At 31.7% G+C, this 23,421-nt stretch overlaps 1 protein-coding gene across 1 annotated transcript; it reads right to left on the reverse strand.

Moving 5' to 3' along the window:
• Positions 1–7,923: 7,923 nt before the first annotated feature.
• LOC127800271 (uncharacterized) lies at positions 7,924–13,245 on the reverse strand. The gene is made up of 2 exons (XM_052334787.1): positions 12,260–13,245; positions 7,924–8,293 (listed from the first exon to the last, which is right to left on the reverse strand). The coding sequence occupies exons 1-2, from the start codon at positions 13,028–13,030 to the stop codon at positions 8,162–8,164; spliced, it is 903 nt and encodes a 300-aa protein (XP_052190747.1). The 5' UTR covers positions 13,031–13,245; the 3' UTR covers positions 7,924–8,161.
• Between the last annotated feature and the right edge of the window lie 10,176 nt (positions 13,246–23,421).

The following is a 23,421-nucleotide window of genomic DNA, read 5'->3' on the forward strand; positions in this document are numbered from 1 at the left end:
TTACTAGAACTACTGAACTAGAATGTATTTAATTAATAGAATATATTTAATTGAAAAAAAAAGAACTCACTAGAATTAGAAACTAGGGTTTTCTCTCTCTCTAGGTTATAATAACAGAATACATTTAATTAATAACACTATTTAATTAAGTTATTAATAGTAGAATACATTTAATTAACAATACATTTAATTAAGTTATTAATAGCAAAATATCCTTGCATAGTTGCACAATACAGACTAAACAAACAATATACTACTTATGAACATAGGTTTCTATGGATGCTAGTGGTGGTATTATTTAAACCCCACTAAGGTTATCATTCCAAGGCCATTCAAATAATAATAATGACAACATTACTATTATTTGAAAGAGACTAATTTTGATAATATTATTGTAATGTAATAGGGAGTATAAGTGTTATTACACTGGTACTTCATTCGAAATGGCAGCCTCAACGTCTCCATCTTGCAATGTACGTAAAGTCATACTCCTATATGATATTTTTGTAATTGATCCTTGTTTTCATGTGTTGGGTTTCCTAATTTATATACATAGATTCCCTTTCCAACTATAATCTTTAGTCTTAAAAAATATTTAAATTAAATTAAAATTACTCTTTAATCTTTAAATACATTTAAATTAAATTAAAATTACTCTTTCATCTTTACTCTTTGTCTTTAGTCTTTAAATACATTTTAATTAAAATTACAATTGTCAATTGTATTAATTTAATTTTAGATGGCAAGAGATGAAGACATGACTCACACCACAAATATTCCTAGTGTGGATGATAGTTCAAGGCCTACACCACCAATAGCACCAACCCAAGATAACCAACTAGAAAATGATAGAGGTACAACATCACTTGGTAAGACAAAGAGAAAACCAATAAGAGGTAGGTCAGAGGTTTGGGATAATTTTACCAAATTTACAAATTTAGAGGGTGAGATTAAAGGGAGATGCAACTATTGTTCTAAGGAGTTCCACTGTGATCCCAAAAAAAAGGGAACTACAGCTTTAAGGAATCATATAGAAAATTATAAGAAACACCCTCATGCATTAGAATCTTGTCAAATGGAATTACATTTTCAATCAACTGCAACAGGGGGTGGGAGAGAGGGTGGTGATAATGTTGCTTCAGTGGTTAATTGAAAATTTGATCAAATGCTCGCAAGAAAGGCTTTAGGTCGCATGCTGATGGTAGATGAGTTACCTTTCAAGTTTGTTGAGCGTGAGGGGTTTAGACACTTTGTGAATGTTATTTGTCCAAAATTTCGGTTTCCTTCACATTCGACTATGACACGTGATTGTTTTGAGTTATTCAAAGAAGAAAGGTTGAACATGATGAATGAGTTAAAAAATTATTGTCAAAGAGTTTTCTTAACCACTGACACTTGGACTTCAATTCAAAGGATTAATTATATGTGTTTGACAGCGCACTATATTGACAATACTTGGATTTTAAAGAAAAAATTGGATTTTAAAGAAAAAAATCTTACACTTTTGTCCAATATCTAGTCATAAGGGTGATGCCATTACTATGGCAATTGAGAAATGTCTCATGGGATGGGAACTTGATAGAGTTTTTACTTTGACAATGGATAATGTTAGTTCAAATGATGTTGTTGTGGCTAATTTCAAGAAAAAAAATGGCAAAATGGGATACTAGCATTATGAATGGGCAATATTTGCATATGAGCTGTGTGGCTCACATTATAAATCTAGTTGTACAAAATGGGTTGAAAGACCTAAATGAATCGGTAACAAGAGTTAGGGATACAGTGAGATATATTAGACAATCCCCAACGAGATTGAGAAAATTCAAACAATGTGCTGAAATAAAAAAAAATTGAATGTAAGGGCTTGTTATCGTTGGACGTTGCAATTAGATGGAACTCCACCTACTTGATGTTAGAGACCACTCAAAAGTTTGAGAGAGTTTTTGAGAGATTTGATGAAGAAGATGCTTGTTTTAAAGTTGATCTCAGTACAAGTAATTGGAATACTGACTTGAACCAAGTTATTACTATTGATGGGAGACCGAAGTCAGAGGATTGGAATAAGGTCAAACTTTTTGTCAAAGTGTTGAAACATTTTTATGAGCTAACTTTGCGAGTATCGGGTTCATCATATGTCACCTCAAACACATTTTTTCATGAGCTTGGTAAGATGCATTGTCTCTTACAAAAGTGGTTGGAGAGTGACGATTTTGAAATGGTGGAAATGAAAGAAAAGTTTGATAAATATTGGGGGGATCCGTACAAAACAAATAACTTAATTTATATTGCTGTGGTGCTGGATCCAAGATACAAGTTAGAATATATGGAATATGTATTGAAAGAGATGTATCAGGGTGAGAGAAGAGTTGGTGTAGTTTTATTATTAAAAAATTCCCTACATGTTTTATATGAGGATTATAAGAAGAAGTTGGGACCTCGAGGTGATGTTGGAGAGCCATCTGAAGTGTCTACTCCAATTGTTGTGGCGGATGACGAAGACGATTCTGAAAATCCATTTTTTTCTCGCTTTAAAAAACATAAGTGTGGCGGTGGTAGTAGACCCACTATTGTGCCTTCAGAATTGGATAAGTATTTTAGTGAAGTGTGTGAGCCTCCAGCTAAAGAATTCAACATTTTGAAATGGTGGAAAGCAAATTGTCATAGGTTTCCTATTCTGTCTTCGATGGCTCGAGATGTATTGGCAATTCCAGTTTCTACTGTTGCGTCTAAGTCTGCATTCAGCACTGAGGGTCGAGTACTTGATCCATTTAGGAGCTCTTTATCTCCTAAAGTAGTTGAAAGTTTGATTTGTACCCAAGATTGGCTTCGGTCATTTACCACCCCAATAAGTGTTGAAGAAAACTTGGAGCATGTTGAACAACTTGAAGAAGGTAAAACTTTACTCTTTTTTAAATTTATTTAATAGTTAGTTCAATACATGTTATTTTGTTATTAACTAATTCATTTTGCTTAATGATTTTAGAATTGTCAAAGGTTATCATAAACAGCAGCAGCTCAACGTTTAATATGAAAATTTAGATTTTTGATTTTGAAGATTGGTCACATTTGTAAGTATATATGTTTTTTATTTTCTAGTTATATATATTTTAGTTTCTGTAAATTAGTAATGTATGTGCTATGGGGACTATCTAAATAAGGTATTTAAATAAGGTATCTAAATAGGGTATTTAAATCACTAATATATATTTTAGTTTCTGTAAATCAATAATGTATGAACTAGTGCCTAGTGATGTATGTGATATGGGGACTATCTAAATAAGGTATTTAAATTCAAGGATTCAGAGATTTGATTGAAACTTTCATGAGAATGCAATCGTGGATATTGAAGTAGTTAAAGCATGAAACATTTCAAGCTTGATCTGAAATAGCTTGTAATGACATTGAACTGATGCTGTAGCAAGGTTTTTGTGAACTGTAGGATAGATCAAGAGGCTTTACAATCCAATTAACATAATGGATTATTTGAATTGTTAATTTATGTATGATATTAGCACGGGGAATAAACAAAGAACACCTAATCTGTAGAATTTTAAATTTTATTTACCTAGTTGCAAACTCATGCAGCCGATTCTATGAGCAGGAAATTATTATTCCCAGCTTGTGTTGCCATGAAAATACATGATCCCACCCCTCTCATTGGTTACCATACCACCTATGCAGAGACTTATAGCATAAGAACACTTACATTCTTCAGATATATGTCTGTGAATGAGAACTTTTCAAGTCAACTTCTGATCAGTGAACAAATGATTGATAATTGTTCATTCCTCATTTTCTTTATGCCTCTTGAGTTCTTGACATTTCAGATTAAATTGCCCATAATGTTTTTTTTGTTTTTTTTATTATGATTAATGGTTGTAGCACCATAACATGAATTGCCATTGCATTTTCTTGTGATTGGCTTTCTGATTGTTTTTTATTGTGATTAATGTTTTAGTTGATGGTATGATAATGCAACGTTCATGTTGTCTGAATGCAGTTTGGCCCTTTGGGGTATGATAATGCAGTTTGTGATTGACTTTATGTTGTTTTAGAGGGCGTTGCACCTAGGAAAGTAAGAATTATTATTGTCCAGTCCAGCTATCACAAGGTAGGTACAAAACAACAGTCATTTATCAAGTCTTTCTTTTTTATATACTTAGTCGAAGTTTAAAATCGATTTGGTCGGTTTCAGTTATTTCGGTTAGCTTAGGGTTTGGTTCGGTTCAGATATATACTTAGATACGGTTTAGTTCGGTTTACCGATAATCGGCCAGTTCGATTCGGTTTAACCGATTGCACACCCCTAGATTTGAGTATGGAAACTGAAAACTGTTAATCAATTTTAATCAATGTCCAACAATTTTAATTAATGCCAAATTTTGTTATGAAATTATTTCAAACAATTTTGTTAAATAATTGCTTTTTAAAAAATAGTAAATTGATTTAAAAATATATTAAATATTAATAATATTTAATATAGTAATATTTATTATTAAATTATAAAATAAATAATAAAATTTTATAATAGTTAAAAATATATGTAAGATAAAATAAATAAAATTAAAATTTATTAATAAAGAAATAAAATAGGAAGTTAAATAGAGAAGATAATAGGGAGTGTTGTTGGAATAGATATAATTTTTGAGACAAAATTAAACTAGATAGTCAATTATTTATAATATCTCTAATGGAACACCAAATTTGGTGATGGCACAAACTTCAATCATCAAATTTGATGTTTGGTGGTATACTATTCACCAAGGCTAAATTTGTTTTTTTATTTTATTTTTAATTTTTCCTCTTTTACTATAATTTCAAAACAAATTATTCCCTTTATATTATTTATTATTTTTATTATATTGTATATTTTAATTAATAATTATAAATATAAATTAAATCATTATAAAAATATATATATCAATAAAAATATTTTATTAAGATCTATAAAATGAGTATAATATTTAATATATTTTAAAATATTTAATATATATTATAAATACCATATTAATATAAAATGAACTAACTTTGTTTATATATATGATAAATTTTTATTTCAATAGTTACTTAATTGAAAGATAATATTATTAATGCAAAAACTCAAAAATATAATAAAAAATAATAATATTTCAATTAACTTAAATTAAAAATACACAATGAAAATAGAAATAAAGTTTAAAATTAAAAAACAACAATATGGCTTAAAAATAAAATACTTTCTGTACTTAATTCTAAACTACCATTTAAAAATTCGAAATATCATCTCCATTTACTCCGCAACAATTATACTTAATTCTAAATTAACATTAATTAATATTGATTAAACAATTATTTATAGGATATTCTTTAAAGATATTTTTTGTATCAATTTGACGTTGGGCGGTTGGAGTAAACAAAAATTTGGTGTTACAAAATTAGTTTAAATTACTATTGGACACCAAAATGGTGTCAAATTTAGTGTTATATATTGGAGATGCTCTTAGTGGCTAAGAAATGGCTTCACCCACCACTATAAATAGTATTCTCCCTTTCTACATAAATAAACAAAATTCAAAGGCTTATAGGCTCGCCCTTTTTTAAGATGATTTTTACATAAAATTGTGTAAAATTTTAAATTTGACTATTTGATGATATATTTGAATAAATGTCATTTAAGTTATCATTTATATAGTTCTGTGTTTGATTTGAAATAATATAATAATCTACTAGAATTTAACAAAAAGAGTAAAATGGACATATTATTGAATAATATAAATAAAATTTATTAAAATACTAATATTTAATAAAAATAAATTATAAAAATTTTATTATTAGATATTGATAAATTATATATAATTATTATAAAATATATTAATACAATATTTTATGTTTAAATTTAAATTGAATTTATAAAAATGTTAAATATATTAATACAATATCAAATATTATATAATTTAATTGTTTTATGTTTAACAATTTATATATATATACATATATCAAATATTATATAATTTATTTGATACAAATGATATATTTATATTCTTCTTTACAATAAATCTTTTTCTCTCTCTCTCTCATTCCTTTACCGCTGCTCGCATGTTCATTTTTTTCTCCAATAACCATCACATTCCTCTTGCTGTCGTCTTGCCTCTCACCACCACTTGGGCTTTCCCTGCCTTGCCTCTCAACGTTGCCTCAACCCTTGCCTCTCATTGTCGAATGCCGCTACATCATTTATTTTTACCGTATCTCGTCGTAGCTGTACACCCTCCTTAATTGTTTCTGCGTTGTCTCTTGCCACCAACCCTCTTGTTGCCTCGCCTCTTCCAGCTGCATCTTCCTTCTTCGTTGTCATTCATTGTTGCTTCACACCTCCTCCTTCTGTTGTTGTATTATTTCTCTCCGCTGTCTCTTGTTGCCAAAAATGCATTTTCGTCTATTTTATATAATTTGTGAAATAACCCAGAAACGTTTTGTAAATTACAGAAAAGACTTGAAAAACATTTCGGACGATTTTTTCTGTTTTTGAAACATGAAATGATTTGAAAATACCAAAACAACATCTCCAAACCATTTTCGTGTTTCAAAGCTCATAACTTACTCATTAGGCCATTTCTGGTGATCAAGTCGCTGAACCTTTCATACAACTGATTCTGATTGAGGAAAATTCCTAAATGGGTTACTTTAATAATAGTCACTCAAAGCTAGTAGGGTGAGGGATCAAGATGAAGCTGGATGGTTGGAAGCTGAAAGTAACGTGTTTCTATGACTACATTGATATTTCCGACAACGAAACACGAGGTGCTTAGCTTACCGATTTGACCACTTATAAGCTACTAAATTAGATTATAAGTTACATAATTTTTTTTTTTCATGTGTTTGACAATATTTAAGAGTTTTTAACAGTACCAAGTTTATAAACTATTTTAACAGTATTTGAGATAAGTTGTCCTCCCTAGCTTTTTGTATTAACCAAATAAATTATAAATTTATCCTCAAACAAAACACATATTCCCAATCTTATATTCTTATTCATCCCTCTACCCTTTTTTGTTGCCGTAGCCATGGCCAGACCCTCCTCCATGTTCGTTGCTGTTGTTCACTTCCTCCATGGCCATCATCATCGCTTTCATTTTCTTCTCCGTTCACTATATATATATATATATTTAATTTTTATATATTTTAATGTATATTAAATTAATATATTTAATATTTTTATAAATTTTATTTATATTATTCAACAACATATTTATTTTTATTTTTTTGTCAAATTCTGATAACTTATTAACTCTTTCAAACCAAACACATAACTATATAACTGATAGCTTAAAAATATATTTATTGAAATGCGTTATCAACTTAAATACTATCCAAACTTTTAAATTTTATATAACTTATAAGCTAAACAACTTAAAAGTTACTTTTAAAAAAGGTCAGCCAAACCGTCTAATTTGCTGAACTGGACCGAGTACTTGGTGGGTTTCTGGGCTGCCGGCAACCGGACATGGAGAGCCTGACATTTGCTAGGAATTTGAAGAACTTGGATTCGTCGCAAAATCTGGTGTTCGGAAAGCTGCCGGCGGCCATATCTGGCCTTCAGATGTTGAACGCTAGCAACAACCATTTGTTCAGTCCCAATACCGGCGGCAAAATTCACGGCGAGTGCATTTGCCGGCAATGGTTGACTTTGCGGTGCTCCGCTAACACCCTGCAAAATGTAGCTTAACACAAAGAAGAAGACGACACCTTGGTTCCATGAATTGAAATTTGTACCTGTGTAGTTATAGTGCTTAACCTTTCTCAAAAATAATTTAAGTTCGTATCTGTTGTATTATTAATCCATAAAGATTCTAACGTTACTTCCCCATTTTATCAAACAAATGCAATTCACTGGCCTCAGCATCCGAGACATTAAGCTGATATGTTTCGGGGGGAAACATCATGTAACAAAGTGAAGCAATAGAAAAAGAAATTCACTTTCAAGTTCATACGCACACTGTAAATGATGAGAGTCTCACGGCAACTTCTATATATGTTTATGCATAGCGCAACCCAGGGTGCATGAATTGTACAGGCAACAAGATAATGACTAGGCAATTTTGGATTTTGTCACCCCTCAAGAACTTAAATACATACATACATACATAAACTGTTTTTGCTTCCCCATTCCACAACCCGAACTTCATCTCAGGCTCATCACAGGCCATGGAGTCACTCCTGTAGCAGGCAGAGATGGCCGGATGACTGGCACCCGTTTCACCACTGAGAAAGCTTCATTGAGACGTGCAGCCCGGCTCATGAACTGAGATACCTTCTGCAGATAAGTGATCAAAACAAAAATATTACTCACCTCTGGTCATGTCCCCTGGTGAAAAAAAAATTTCCCTTCACCTAGACGATGACTCGACTGCTGTAACCAGAAAGCAATCTTGGACCAAGACTGGTTCCTCGCATATAACATAGTCAATGCATGATAAGGCACATTTGACACGCTGCAAGTTCTGTCAGTGAATCTCGAATACCATATCTTATTTCCACTTGCACCACAACAACCCAGACATCAAAACCTGAATACCACTAAAACTGACACCCAGGTTCCATACCAGGAAGGAATTAGGTCAAAGGTTAGAGGGTGTTTGGCTTAGCTTATTTTTTGGGTTAAGGCGAGCTCATAAGCTCTTTAACAGCTTAATATTTTTTCCTAAATGTTTGGCAAAATTGGAAGAACTTATAAACTACCCAGCTTATAAGCTCTTCCAACAATTTTTCAAGAGCTGGCAGTGAAGCTTATTTTTGGGCAGCTAATAAGCCATCCAAAAAAGGCTTTTATTGACCACGTAAAAGACCAAACCGCCCTTAAAATAAAAAATCTCCAACTAAACTCCTGCAGCTTATAAATCTCAAAGAATGCATCAATGACTTCCTAGTTGAAACTTGTATAGTAGTCTAACGCTGGGTATTCATGCAAGAATCGGTTATGCAATATCTTGGATTCTGGATCAAAACATTGTAAGGCATAAAACAGCTTATTGTACCAGAAACTACATATTTTATAGGGTTGGCAACCAATAAGTAAACTCAGACCAAACAGTAGATATAGGAAATCTTCCATCCTACATTTTTAAATGAGGTCAAAGTTAAAGTACTTGATAACATTATAAGAAGAAGAATATCACCAAATGGTTAGATTACAACAAGAAGAATATCACCACATCTTAATCTCCCTAGGTGGGATCAATTACATGAATTCTAACTCACTAATCCTCTGTATCCATCACCATATCTTTTGTAAGACCATTAAATCCTATGTTGTGCCTAACAGTTATGACTAGATTTTCTTAGGTCTCCTCTTTTCCTAAAACCACTATTTTTCCATCCACTTTTCTTAGTGGTGCATTTATTATACTTCTTTGTATGTATTCAAGCCATCTTAATCACATCTCGCACCACTCCGACCTTCACTTATAATTTTATCTTTCTTGTTGAGTAATAAAAATTAAATAGGTCAAAAAACACTAAACAAAACCATTCAAAAATTTGCAGACTATTAAAACTGTAAAATGACAAAATTGCTAGCCCTTTTTTTTACCTTCCAATATTTTGGATGAAAAATACAAATTTAGTTGAACATTAAAATCAATATATATAACTCTCATGTACTTTGGACTAAAACAACACATGAATGAATCTGTTTAAATCTAATGTCACTTGTGTTTCATGTGCTATTTTGGCCAATGAAATATTTAAAAATTTGGTGTTGTTTGCAGATGATATTATGTTGGTGAATGAGACAAAAGAAGACGTGAATGTTAAGCTCGAGATATGGAGAAACACTTTAGAATCTGGAGGTTCTAAGTTAAGCAAATTAAAAATTGAATACATGGAATATAAGTCCAATAAAAATACAACTGTGTCAAACCAAGATAAGATAATTTTATATCTCTCTTAGATCAACCATCCGAAAAAAAGGGAGATTAATGAGAATGTTACCCATAAAATTGAGGTAGAATGGTTAAAATGAAAAAGTGCATCCAAAATTTTACGTGATATTTTAGATTACATTAAAGATAAAAGAAAATGTTACAAGACAAGTTATAAGACCAACTTTGTTGCACGGCACATAATTTGGGCAATAAAGCACCAACATGCATAAAATATAAGCCTAGCAAAGATCAGGATTTAACATGGATACATGGTCATATAAGAATTGATAAAATTAAAAATTAAGTTATTCATAATAAGGTTGGAGAGGCTTCTATAAAGATAAGATGTATGAGATACGAATAAAATGGTTTGGTCATGTGAGAACAAGACCAATCGAGGCTCCTATGAATAGAATGGATCGAGTATTTAGTAAAAGAGGTAGAGAAAATCAAGAAAAAATTTGTGGGAGATATGGACCTCACAAAAGATAAGGTTGCAAATAGAAATAACCAGCAAGTTAGAATTTATTAGAGCACTACAAGGGGCTCAAGGAGTTATTTGTGACCAATAACATTTTTACCCATAAAATATTCTTATGAAACTAAGGACTGTTACTTTTATATTCTAGATCAAAGTATAAGGGCATTATATGCTGACTTTTGAAGTATGTGAGAACTATGTGTTTTTTTGTCCAAACCCAAGGGGTAGAAGGTAATCATATATTTTTTCTCCAAACTTAAGTTATGCTTAGTCCCAGTACTTGGGATGAATACTTGAGAAGAGAACAACAAATGGATAAAAGGTCTTCAAAATTATAAGCAACTCACCAAGGGAAAAAAGATTTTCAAACAGAGTTTCAAAGCCTAGGACATATGTTTGAAATTAAACAGTTCAACTAGTGATGATTTGAAATGATTTGAATTACAACTAGTGACCATGTCCAAACAAGATAAGATCCTATGATCTGAACATTTTTGGCCCTTTTGCCTGCATTATACTTGGATCATTAGAATCATAAATTCTACTAAAAGCTTAATATGTTGGGAAGGCACATTTAATTCACCAGTAATGGCACAAAGCCATGTACAAGCATCTGGAAGGCATAAGGAAATGCACTGACCACATGGTGCAGATAGGCATGACTGTTAGGCCATACGAGTAGTCCCTCATTATTCAGACATACGTTAGGGTCCATAACCCAACAACACAACCTAGACTGGTCCTAGTGCCAGACATTAGGATTGTCATTGCTACCAACTCTCTTAAAAGTTAAAGTTATTAGAAAACAGGTACTAAATGTCTAACAGTAATATTGCAAAACCCAGAATAAGGTGGACAAGGGGGACAACTGCATTAAGAAGCTTGTGTGGCTGTTAACTCTCAGATAATTATGCAAGCAAGTGCATAGAGGCACGTTGAGGATCTCATACCCCCAACAAGGTGTAGTGCCAAAGGCCTGCAGCCCCTTTTTGACAAAAAGGGTTCAATCTAATATAACAGCTCAAGATGTAAAATAACTCAAAACAAGATAGCCTCGGATAACATCAGAATAATCAAAGGTATGGACCAATAAAGGTAATCTATTCCATTAAATATGTAAACACCAGATTTGTTGTGTGACAAACTTTTTTATTCCTAAAATACCCTCCAATATCTTACTTAAAAAACAAAAATTAATTATGCTAACAATATTTGCACTCATGACCTCTTTAAATTCAAACAAATTTGTGAACAATTTTACCACTACACCAAGACATTTTATTTAGAATTTTGCCCAAAAGAATAAAAATTAAACTACAACCATCAAGCACCACCCATATTTGCACGTGCATAGCACGAACCACTCCTCCAGTAAAAATAAAATCAAAACAGAAAAAGAGGGAGGCAAAAAAGCATTAGAATAATCCAGCAGACAGCAGAACCAATCATGCCCAAGAAGAACCTTATAGATAATTAATTATACTCATCCCTAACAAGTCATGCCAAAAACATGTTCCAATCACTAATGCATGACAATTACCTAATAAACTATACCAAGATTACAAAACATGATAAACTATTGGATTAAAATTCAAACCTTCCACTTCATTTTGCTGTTGAGAAACTTAAGGGTAAGACAGATAAGGCATACACTTCTTTATTTACAAACTTTATCAGGTTAGCTTCTATTTTCCAAATCCTAAATCCTAAACTCGTTTAAGAAAAATTATGAATTAAATTCTCAGGACAACCTACTAACCAGATTATCTGCCAGAGCTAAATGAGGCAAGCGTAACAGCAGTTAAAACCTTAATTCAACCAAAAGCAACTACCAGACGCCTTAAAACGTAATAATCAAATGATTTAGAAACATAACCTTATCATCCATGGTAACCTTCAGCTGCAAGCTTTGCCTCTTCCGCTTCATTTTATACAATCGGCGTCCCAAGATAATAAAGCCCATAACAGCTGCAGCCACCGAGAAGGTCCATACTGGGTTGGCCCTGAAAGCACAATATTTCAAGAACTCAAGTGGAACCTTCCACCACGCAACAATCCTCTTATCTCCCTCGCCGCTCTTCCCTGCTCCAACGTCCACATTTTCTTGCTCCGGTAGCTCCGACTGATTTGGGGAATTTGCAGCATCACCAAGATCCATCACATCACGGTTCCCCGAGTCCCCAAATTCCGCAGAAAGTGGCCCGATTCCCCCAGAATGAGGGAGGGATTTTCCCAAATCCTCACCCTCCGCTCCAATTTTTCCAGTCTCAGTAAAACCTAATTCGTGTTTAGGGTCAAATTCGCCAAATTTCGCACCATCGGAGTGATCGCTCCCGGAATCAGTCCAAAATTCGCACGATTCCTTCCTGGGATACGTTGCTTCAGTCCCAGGATCAATCCAACTCGGATTATCAGACTCAACCGAAGCCTCCTCGCTGGCAGCAACGCCAGTCTTGACGTACTTGCCCTGGGAATCGAGAGAGAAGTAATCGGCTCGAATCATACCTTCAGACCCACCTCCATCGATCCCCTCCAAGTCCCAAGCCCTCGCGTTGTCGACCGACTCAGACGAGTTAACAGAGGCAGCCTCGTCGGAGCTCTGGAGCACCTCCCAATCGTCGTGAAATTCCCCGGCCTCGCCTTCCATCGGGAAATTGTCGGTGGACTCAGAAGATCAAAAAACGAAACGAGATGAACCGACAAAGAGACAGACAAACTGCAAACCCTAATAAAGAAAGAAAATCAGAGCATGATGACGATGGCGAGATCCTTACACAAAGAAAAGAATATATACACAACACCCACACACAAACATGCGCACACAGAGCGAAGGGAAGAGATAGAAAGCGGTCGTTTTGTTTGGTAACCCACTCTTAGAGAGTCCTTTAACTTCCACATAATTTTAAATAATTTTTATTTACATATAATTTCATTTCCTCTATCTACGTATAATAAGATTTTTTTTTGTCAAATAAATATAGAAGCTTTTAATCTTTGGCTAAATTTAAATTTATAATACTTTCTTACATACAGATGTTTTATTTTTAAAAATTATATTATTAATAAAAATTTTATATAAATAAATTAAATATACATATATATTAGGTTCTTGGGATGATCGCTTTTGCGTGGTCCTTGGTGCTCTTGATTACGTTAGACAAAATAAATAGTAAGTTGAGTTTTTAGTCCTTGCGCAGGGCAATGATGAAACTCGCAATTCACCGGATTGACACCGATATATTACTCATTCGACTGTTCGACCTATGCCCTAAAGGCACTATATATTATGTCCTTATTAATAGATAGCATTGAGGTGAAGTATTAAATATAATATTGACATCTGAAGTACAAAAATGGCTCGGAGGTGTTGTTTTGACATTTTTAAACTCTTTCTCATTTTGAAAATGATAGAGACGGCCCAAAATGTCTTTTAGATTGTTTCTGTAATTTGGGAAACGTTTTGGGGACGTTTCACAAATTACAGAAAATTGCAAAAAAAAACATGTTTCTCGCAATCGATAAGTTCCAATGTTCAGTCCTCTTTTTCTTTTAGTTCTTTGCATTTTTGAATCCCAAAATTCCTGCATCAAAGCTTGTTGCTCCCTTGTCGTTTCATCACTTTCGGTCATCGTTGCTTCTTCTTGCACATATTTGTGTATGAAGAAGGCAGAGAGAGAGAGAGAGAATGAGAAGATTGCTACATTGTTGGATGGATAGAAAAAAAACAAAAAAAAGCGCAAAATTGAAATAGCAAGAAAATGGATTAAGACTATCTCCAACCCAATCCCAAATTTGGGGTAAAACCCTCTCCAACCCACCCTCAAATCCTACCCCAAATTTGGGGTTGTGAATAGTATTACCCCAAATTTGGGGTTGCATTATTTCTTGACCCCAAATTTGGGGTAATATGTTTATTCCTATTTTGTCTCTCCCATTTTAACTATAACAAAATTTAATTCTTTTTGTATCTCATATTTATATATTTTTACATTTTTATTTACTTATTATTAGTATTAATAATATTTAAATAATATTAATAAATTATAATCAATTAATGAATAATAATTAATAAATGCACTATTAGAAATTACTAAATAATAATTGATTAATTTAATTTTTACGTTATATGTAATAATATTTTTTTAATTTTGTCATGTTTAATGTAATGTTTTTATTAAGTGAGATAGTAAATATAATACTTTTACCTTTTAATATTATTAATAATTATTATTTTTAGTTAATTATGTAATTTTTAGGTAATAATTTAAATTGATATATAATAAACAAGTAAATAATTTACATTATAAAAAAATGTTTAGAAAAAAAATAAAGAAAAAAATAATAAACTATCCCTTTACCCCACCAAATTTGGGGTAAAGCTTACCCAAATTTGGCTTAAAACTAGGGTAAAGGGTTGGAGATAACCAAAATGATAAAGATGATCTAAAATGTTTTTTGGATCGTTTCTGTAATTTATGAAACGTTTTGAGGACGTTTTACAAATTATAAAAAATTATAAAAAAAAATATGTTTCCAGCGATCGATAAGTTCCAATGTTCAGTCTTCTTTTTCTTTTAGTTCTTTGCATTTTTGAATCCCAAAATTCTTGTATCAAAGCTTGTTACTCCCTTGTCGTTTCCTTGCTTTCGATCATTATTGCTCCTTCGTGTACATATTTGTGTGTGAAGGAGAGAGAGAAGATTGCTCGGATAGAAAAAAAATAGAAAAGGGCGCAAAATCGAAAGAGCCAAGAAAAGGGGATTAAAGATGTTGGGGCTGTTGCCTTTTTCTTTAATATAAAATATATTTACATGCAAATCTCGGTAGCCAATGAGACAACAATTCCCCTTTATCCAATTTCTTTCTTGCATGCACAATAATGCACCTCTATCAGTCCATCTCCTCAATTGTCTTTTATTCCTTTCAATTTGATTGACAATTTTTAAAACTCCTTTGTAATTAATTAATTTATCCTTATAATATAATACATGCATAACAATTATATATAAAATATTATATAATAATTAATTACACATTGAGAGTATTTTTCATAACATTACTTGTACATATATTATCAAAATAAAATTATATATTGAGGGAACGTTTGTTAATCAAGATATGGGATAAAAAATCTAAGATATGGGAAATATTCCAAATTTTTGTCTTTTTTAATATATTTGTTAAATTTATCTGACCATTATTAAAAAAAATTTCACGTGACTTCTTATCTTATCTTTTACAAATAAATTTATCTGGTCCCCTCCAAATAAATTTATCTGACATTTTATATAGATAACTATAAATTACATATATACCCTTGTATAAAAAGCTCACCTTTCCTTCACCTGCTCATCTTAATTATTTTATTTTATTTTCATTGTTGTTCATTGTTCATATTTCTTTCATCTTCACGTTTTCACATAAACAACAGAGGAAGGTATATTCAGATCTTCTTCATCTTCTTTTATTTTATTTGTTGTTAATTTTTCTTTCATCTTCTTTTTCTGTAAATCTCCTTCTATTTCCTCCGATCGACGTCGCCTCCGCCGCAACTAACTTCTCATCCGATCGTCACCTCTACCGTAGCCTACTTCACTTGCCATCATCGTCTCCGTCGTGGCCTTTGTTCTTTTTTATTTGTTCAAATATTTCTCAAAGTGCTATTACCGGTGGTCTTCTCCGTCGCCGGTGATCTCCGCTGTAGAGTGTTGCTACCATCTTCTTTGCTCTTTGTTCAAATATTAACGGTTAATTTGCTATTTTATTTGTTCTTTGTTCAAATATTAATTGTTAATATGCTATTAACTATTAATCTCCTTGGCTGGTGAATCTTGCAATGATAGGTAAGGTAAATCTGCTATTTGTTAAATTTTGATTCACCTTAGGATAGGTAATTAAGATTAAATGCCTTTATGAGGAATGCTAATTTTTAATGTTTTTTTTTTGCTGGTATATGAAGTGGTTTAATTACTCTAGAATCCACAATATACTTATTGGATTGCCCTCTGAATAATTGAAAAGGCACATACTTTGATGTAACACACTATTAACAATTCTGTTCGCTCAAAATGTAATGCACCGTTAACAATTCATCATATCCTAAAGTTCATGTTATTTAGATAGCTAAGATTAATTTTTATATAACATTCCCAGTCCACAATGTGACATCTTTTTTAGTATTTAATTGTTCAAGAATAATCATTTATGCGTTGAAAAATAATCTTTTTTTGCCTAGAAGTTCTTATTTACCTTTTTTTTTTTTTCTTTCATTTGTAGTCGTAATGTATAATATAGATCTTGAGAAGTTTGACATTGAATGGGACTAGAACTCTTGGGACATTGATAATGATCTTGAGGGATTGATAATTGTAATATGTTGGTTGTTTAGATCTATAGCAAATGTTGTTGTAGTTGTTGCATATATAAGTATCAAAACTTAGTTTGGATGAATTTACCTCAGGTAAGGAAGAAAATTCTAGTAGAGATCTAATTTACATCAGAATTAGGTCACTAATGACATAACTGCAATATGCACCATAAGAATGGATATGAGAATTTTTAGTTTGCTACCTAATTTGTTGAGTCATGTTGGTTTAAAAGAAATTAGGTTTGTCACAATAGAAGAGATTGTGGTTATTTTTCTCAATATTTGTGTGTATTGTATGAAAAATAGCTACCAAAACACTGATTGAACTAGATTAGGGAAAACCATTAGTAAGGTTTTCCATAAAGTTTTGTTTGCCATCTTAAAACTTTGCCCAATGATGATTGTGGATCTTGAACCAATATCAACAAACAACTTAGAAATGCCTTGGAAGTTTTTTGAGGTAATATTTTATAGTAATTTTGAATTAGCTTTAAATTTATACATTAATCATATATTAACGTTAAAATATTTTCATTTCATATAACATCGTTTAGGTGCACTAGATGACACCCATATTAAAATAACAATGTTTGAAGATAAAAAGACTCGTTACAAAAATAAAAAGGGGAAATTTCTACCAATATGCTTGGAGTAGTTGATAGATTTGGCAAGTTTGTATACGTTTACCTATGATAGAAATGTTCAGATAGTAGGGTTTTGAGAGATGCAATAACCAAACCTAATGGCTTCAAAGTTTCAATTGGTAAATTACATAAAAATTTATCTTTAAATTTGGCAAGTTATTAGATATTTAACTAATTAAATAATTTTTTAACATTTACAAGAAAATATTATTTTGTTGATTATGGCTACACAAATGTACCTAGTTTTTTGTCACCATTTAAGGGCCACCAATATCATTTAGGAACCTTCGGAAGTGGATATTCTCCTGTTAGATATGAGCCCTTAAGACTAATTCTAATAACACAAAAGAACTCGATCTTGTAATTCTTTAAATATTATTTAAATAATAAGTTTATATTTTATTTAAATTATAAAATAGTTTAAATTAAACATATATATATATATATCATTTAATATAATAAGGAGTGGATATCATTCTTAAGTGTTAAAAATATGTGTGACGGATAATTCACAATTCATTATGTTGAACCAACTTGCTCATATTAATTAAGTTTTAATTATTAATAAAAATATTTTTATGATATAAATATTTTCTCTTATTCAAGCGAAAATTAAATTTATTTTGAATTAAAAGAGAATTGCTTTTTAGACATGTTTTCTTGTTTTAATCATTTATGTCTCAAAAACTTATATTTGAATTTTCAAATCTTGATTTCCCATGCAAAAAGTAAATTTATTTTGAATTAAAGGTGAGACATGTTTTCTTATTATTTGAGAAAGTTTAAATATTTTTTGAATTTCAAACTTCATATTAACCATTTCTTTAGTGGCTAAAATGCTTATAAATACCCCAAAAGCTTTCAAACGCTCCCAAGCAAAGCATCCAAGCAATCTGAGACTCTCGAATCATTATTGCCCATCCACTAAAGAGTCACAAGGCAAGAGGAGAAAAATTCTTCAAGTTTTCTACGACAAATCTGAACTTCTCTATTTGAGGTTATAAATTTATTTATTTACTTAAATATTATTGCCTTGTATAATTTGTTCTTAATTGTTTATTTGTGTTGAAGTGTGGGCAAATTATTTGTAAATATTTAAATTATTATTGAGGATTATATAGGTTTCCTAGATTCGTCAAAATCTAGGTGAATTTAGTTTCCAATATAAGTTAGGGAGAAAACATTGGTATCGTGATTGCCTAGAACCTGTTATAATCTAGGTGTGTATCAGTTTTCATGGTGAGTTAGTGTAAAAAGCTTGGTGAAATTATTTTAGTGAAACCCAAATGGTGGTTAGAGTGGATTAGGTGTATGTGAAGACACTAAATCACTATAAATTGTGTTATGCCTCATTGTATTTATTTTTGTTATATCTTGTGGCTTACATTTATTATTAATCTCAAATATAATTTATTATATTTATCAAATATATGTTTTTCAATAAAATTATTAATCAAGAATATTTATTAAAATTGAGAAAAATTTTAATCACTCAATTAACCCATTTCTTAAGTGGTCATACCCTAAGTAACCAACATATTATATTATAAATATGTTCCTGGTCATAGAGTTCATAACTTGAATAATAGTAACTTGCAAATGCCAGCACATTGTCTTCCTTCTTGTTCAGCATGGGACATTGGAAGATAAGGCTGGTGAGTCTCGTGCCATTCTATATCAAATATAGAAGGAAGATGAATAGGTGCTCGTTATAGGAACGAATTCACTGAATGTGACTGTTAACATTGAATCACATGGGTTTTATCTCACGGATCAATGATTCAATCTTAACTATGGATGTGCAACTAGTTCTTAGATTTGAGATGACATGGATATCTATGTATTGATGGATTAAGATATCAACGATATTACATGGTTGTTTTAACCAGGAATAATGATATGTATCTATGTGCCTAGTTCAGTAATACATGAGGTATGTGTGCATCAAATATGAAATCTATCACCTCGAGATTTATGAAGAGGATATCTTATGCAATCCAGTAATCACCTAACGATGAATTCTTGGTCGAGGTAATATGACGATGGAATATGTGTTCCATAAAGGTTGTGTTATATTAGTCGAGATTGATTTTGGGTCTGATCATATAACGAGATTAAGAGATTTGACATGTTAACCGTGATTTTATATTTTTTCGAGATATAGGATGATAGATGGATTGTAATGCATGGTATTGTAATAAAAGATTCACAATATCTGCTTCACATTAAATTGGGTAATTATGGTATATTACTAAATGTTACTCATGATTTATGAGAATTAATAATTAATTAATTCTCGTTACCAATTTAATTATGAATCCAAAAAGTTTCACCTAGTAAGAAATCACTTTAACGAGAAGAATGATAAATTAGTAATTATGGTGTATTTATTTATTGAATAAATAAGAATAATTAAATGATTATATTATGAATATAATTATTTAATTATTAATAATTAGATCCAATTTTTTGCTATTACATTGAACCCGACTCAATGGCAACTAGGGTTTTCAATGGTGCTCTATTAATAGGATCATAAACCATGAATCAAATATAAGTGAATCTAGATTCAGTTAGGATTTTTTTAGAATTTTTTTTGCTTTTTCTATTGAGACTCTTGGATAAAAGTGGTTTTGAGTGGACTGACTTGGCATCCTATATTTGGAGGATTTTATGGCGGGTTATCAAATAGTGAAATCAGATTTCGTCAACAGGTATTCCTGTATCTAGTCTTCGAGTTTTGTAAACCATATTTTCTGAAAATATGATGCTTGTAAAATCAATTTTATTTCATTGCACATGATCAGATCATTGTAATCTAACACCTCATTCTTCAAATTATGAGAAGTTCTTCAATTGAAGATATTTCCAAGCTTGCTGTGTAGTTGAGAGAACTTTCGGTAGTTTAAAGACTTGTTGAAAATTATTAGGTTATAGATCTTATTACTCTATTAAAACAATTAACAAAATATTTTTGACAATTTAACAATTACTCATATATGAAGCTGGGTTGTATAGAAACAGAAATGAGAAATGACATGAAATGGAAATGAGGAAATAATATTTAAAAAAAATAAAAAATTGTGGGGAAAACAGGTAAATAAAAAAATATAGGGATCTTTTTGTAAATATAATTTTAATATAAAAATTATAAAAATACTCATTTAATCTAAAAATAAATATAAATTTCATAATAGATTCAAATAAATATAAACATAAGTTCTATCATCTATAAAACATGATTTATTAATTAAAAATAAATAATAAATTAAAAAAAACAATCAAACATAATACACACTACAAGAGGTTTGATTTTTTCCGGCGGTTAAAAAACTGCCGGAAAAAGTAAAAAAACCGCCGGTAAAATTTTTACCGGCGGTAATTTCATCTGTCGGAAATACGTCCGTCGGAAAATATTACCGGCGGTTTTCAACCGCCGGGAAAAAAAATTACCGACGGTTTCTTTAAACCGCCGGTAAAAATAAGAATTCCCGACGGTTACTAAAATTTGCCGGCAAAGTTGTTTCTTTACCGGCGGTTTAAAACCGCCGGTAAAAGTCGCCTATTAAAAAACTTTTCCGGCGGTTCGAAACCGCCGGTAAAACATAATTACCGGCGGTTTAAAACCGCCGGTAACGGTATAAACCGGCGGTTTAAAACCGCTGGTAACGGTTTTATACCGGCGGTTTAGAACCGCCGGTAAAATCCGGCTATTTTAAAAAATTTGCCGGCGGTTCAAAACCGCCGGTGAAACATAATTACCGGCGGTTTAAAACCGCCGGTAAAATCCGGCTATTTAAAAAAAATTGCCGACGGTTTAAAACCGCCGGTAATAATATCATTACCGGCGGTTTTTAAACCGCCGGCAAAGGTATTCACGGCGAAAACCAAAAACGCACCAACAATACTAAATTTTTTTTTTTTAAAACCTGTATACCTGTATAACATTAATCAAATGCAATCCTGTATAACAAAAAATCACGAACAATTTTAAAAAATTCACCCACTACACACAACTAGTATAACAATTGTATAATAAATCTATTTAAATACCATTACAATTTTAAAAGATCAATCTTGTCACATCTCATTACACAATACCATTTTGTACATACAAATCAACCCCTTAAACTAAAACATGTCCGAGTGACCTCAAATAACCCTTGACTACACCACCATACTGCTCCAACCAAAATTGCATATTATATTTTTTCGATCTGCATTGAAAAACAATATATCTATAAGTATGTGCATTAACTATGAAATTACATAAAACATGTTCAAAATTGCATAACTATATACAAAAACACTTACATCTGAGACCCTCCATGGTATTGTAGTTTTACTGTTATTAGCATCCCTCAAGACACGCATCCCAGAAAATTGTCGAGGCAATGGATACAAAGGTTTCAGCACTTTCTGAATACTAATTTCAACAAATTCATTACCTAGCTCTACTCCCCCTACAGATTTGGTCGGATCAATGGATACAATAATTGCCTCAGCAACAATATGGCGAGGTATTCGTCCATTCATCAAGTGAACAAATTCACTAATCTGTTATATCATACAAAATAATAAAAATTACTTAGCATATAATATCATGAGTATCCATACATACATACAATTTAAGCTTCCAAAGCACACAGAATGATAAGCAATCACTAGCCTTAGTCCCAGTAGATGTGGCCAAAGCACACATTAACAAACTAAAGAAAAGAATAAAGAAACTTTTGGCAGCCACAAGCACATATTATCAAAGTTCCCAAATTTCCACAAGCACATATTATCAAAGCATGATTAAAGTGCGACAATCATGAAAGTTCTTCCCACACATTGGCAGGTCCACAAATTTCAAGCATCTAATCTATTTGATAGCGAATTACCTCTAAATGATGATCATATTCTGGTATTGATAATCCAGCACATTCAGCTTCGGGTGATGGTGTGCTTGCATGTGTAGCAGAAGCACTAGCATATGATGATGGCTATATTTCAAAATAGTTTAGTTAATATATATAGTAAACATGTAATTTTAAATCAAATGCACTAATGAACGACATACCTGTCTCGGTTGTGGTATATTGTCTGGAGCTGGTGGTATATGTCCCATTGCCTCAAGTATTGCACGAACTTGCATTTGAACTTGACTTTGGATTTGAACTTGAAATTTTTCTTCTAGCTCGGCAGTAATTTGCGCACGCATTTGGTCATACTGCTCTTGAGGCACTTGATATTGTTGTCTTTGTCTAACCTTAGTTGGGCATGTTCCAAGTCCTCCCATCCTTACCCTGCCATGCCCATCTTTGCCTAGTATTTGAGTAAAGACATCCTCTAGCGAATCTGGAGTTTGTTCATCTGTGGGTATTTGTGACAACCTTTCATCCATTTGTTCCTCAAAAAACATTTCACAAGTTAGTTACATAAGTCGACAAGTAAAAGAAACAAAATATATCTACAACTTTCAAATTTTAGAAATACATACGATTACATATGAAGATGTAGAATCTACTATCTCTCCGCTCTTTTTGGTGTGTGTCTTTTTAAAAAGCTTGATTCTATCTGGCTCATCTCCACTTTCAATAGTCATCTAAAAACATATATAAGATATGAAATATATTAAATATTTAAAGTTTAGGCATTACTAATTAAATTATCAATAAATATATATAACTAATATCCATTCTATTCTTACCTGGTGTTTAACCTGAGGATGTGATCGCCTACCGCTTGTGTGACCCATCTTTTGCTTATCTCGATTGGCACGATTTGTCACACTACGTTCCTACTTGTAATATGATATTAGAACTAAGCATAGATAATCCATCTGATATATCTACCCATACATAAATCATACATACCTGTGTTTGCTCACATCCCCAATACTCCACAAGAATCTTCCACTGTTCTGGGTCCACCCCAGGCGGTATTTTTGACAAACGAGCTGCATCTGTCTCATGGCAATCATAATGCCTCTTCAATGTGGCTTTGTATTCTCTCCATTTCTTGGAAGCATGTTGCAAGCAA

This window comes from Diospyros lotus, chromosome 4 (genome assembly GCF_014633365.1).
Source record: "Diospyros lotus cultivar Yz01 chromosome 4, ASM1463336v1, whole genome shotgun sequence".
NCBI classification, from domain to species: Eukaryota; Viridiplantae; Streptophyta; class Magnoliopsida; order Ericales; family Ebenaceae; genus Diospyros; species Diospyros lotus.

Bases quoted from the DNA above. Each gene is read 5' to 3' on its own strand.
- LOC127800271 (XM_052334787.1), bottom strand. From the start codon at position 13,030: ATGGAAGGCGAGGCCGGGGAATTTCACGACGATTGGGAGGTGCTCCAG. The intron at 8,294-12,259 runs GTTATGTTTCTA...ACTTATCTGCAG, and splicing joins AGGTTACCATGGATGATAAG to AAGGTATCTCAGTTCATGAG.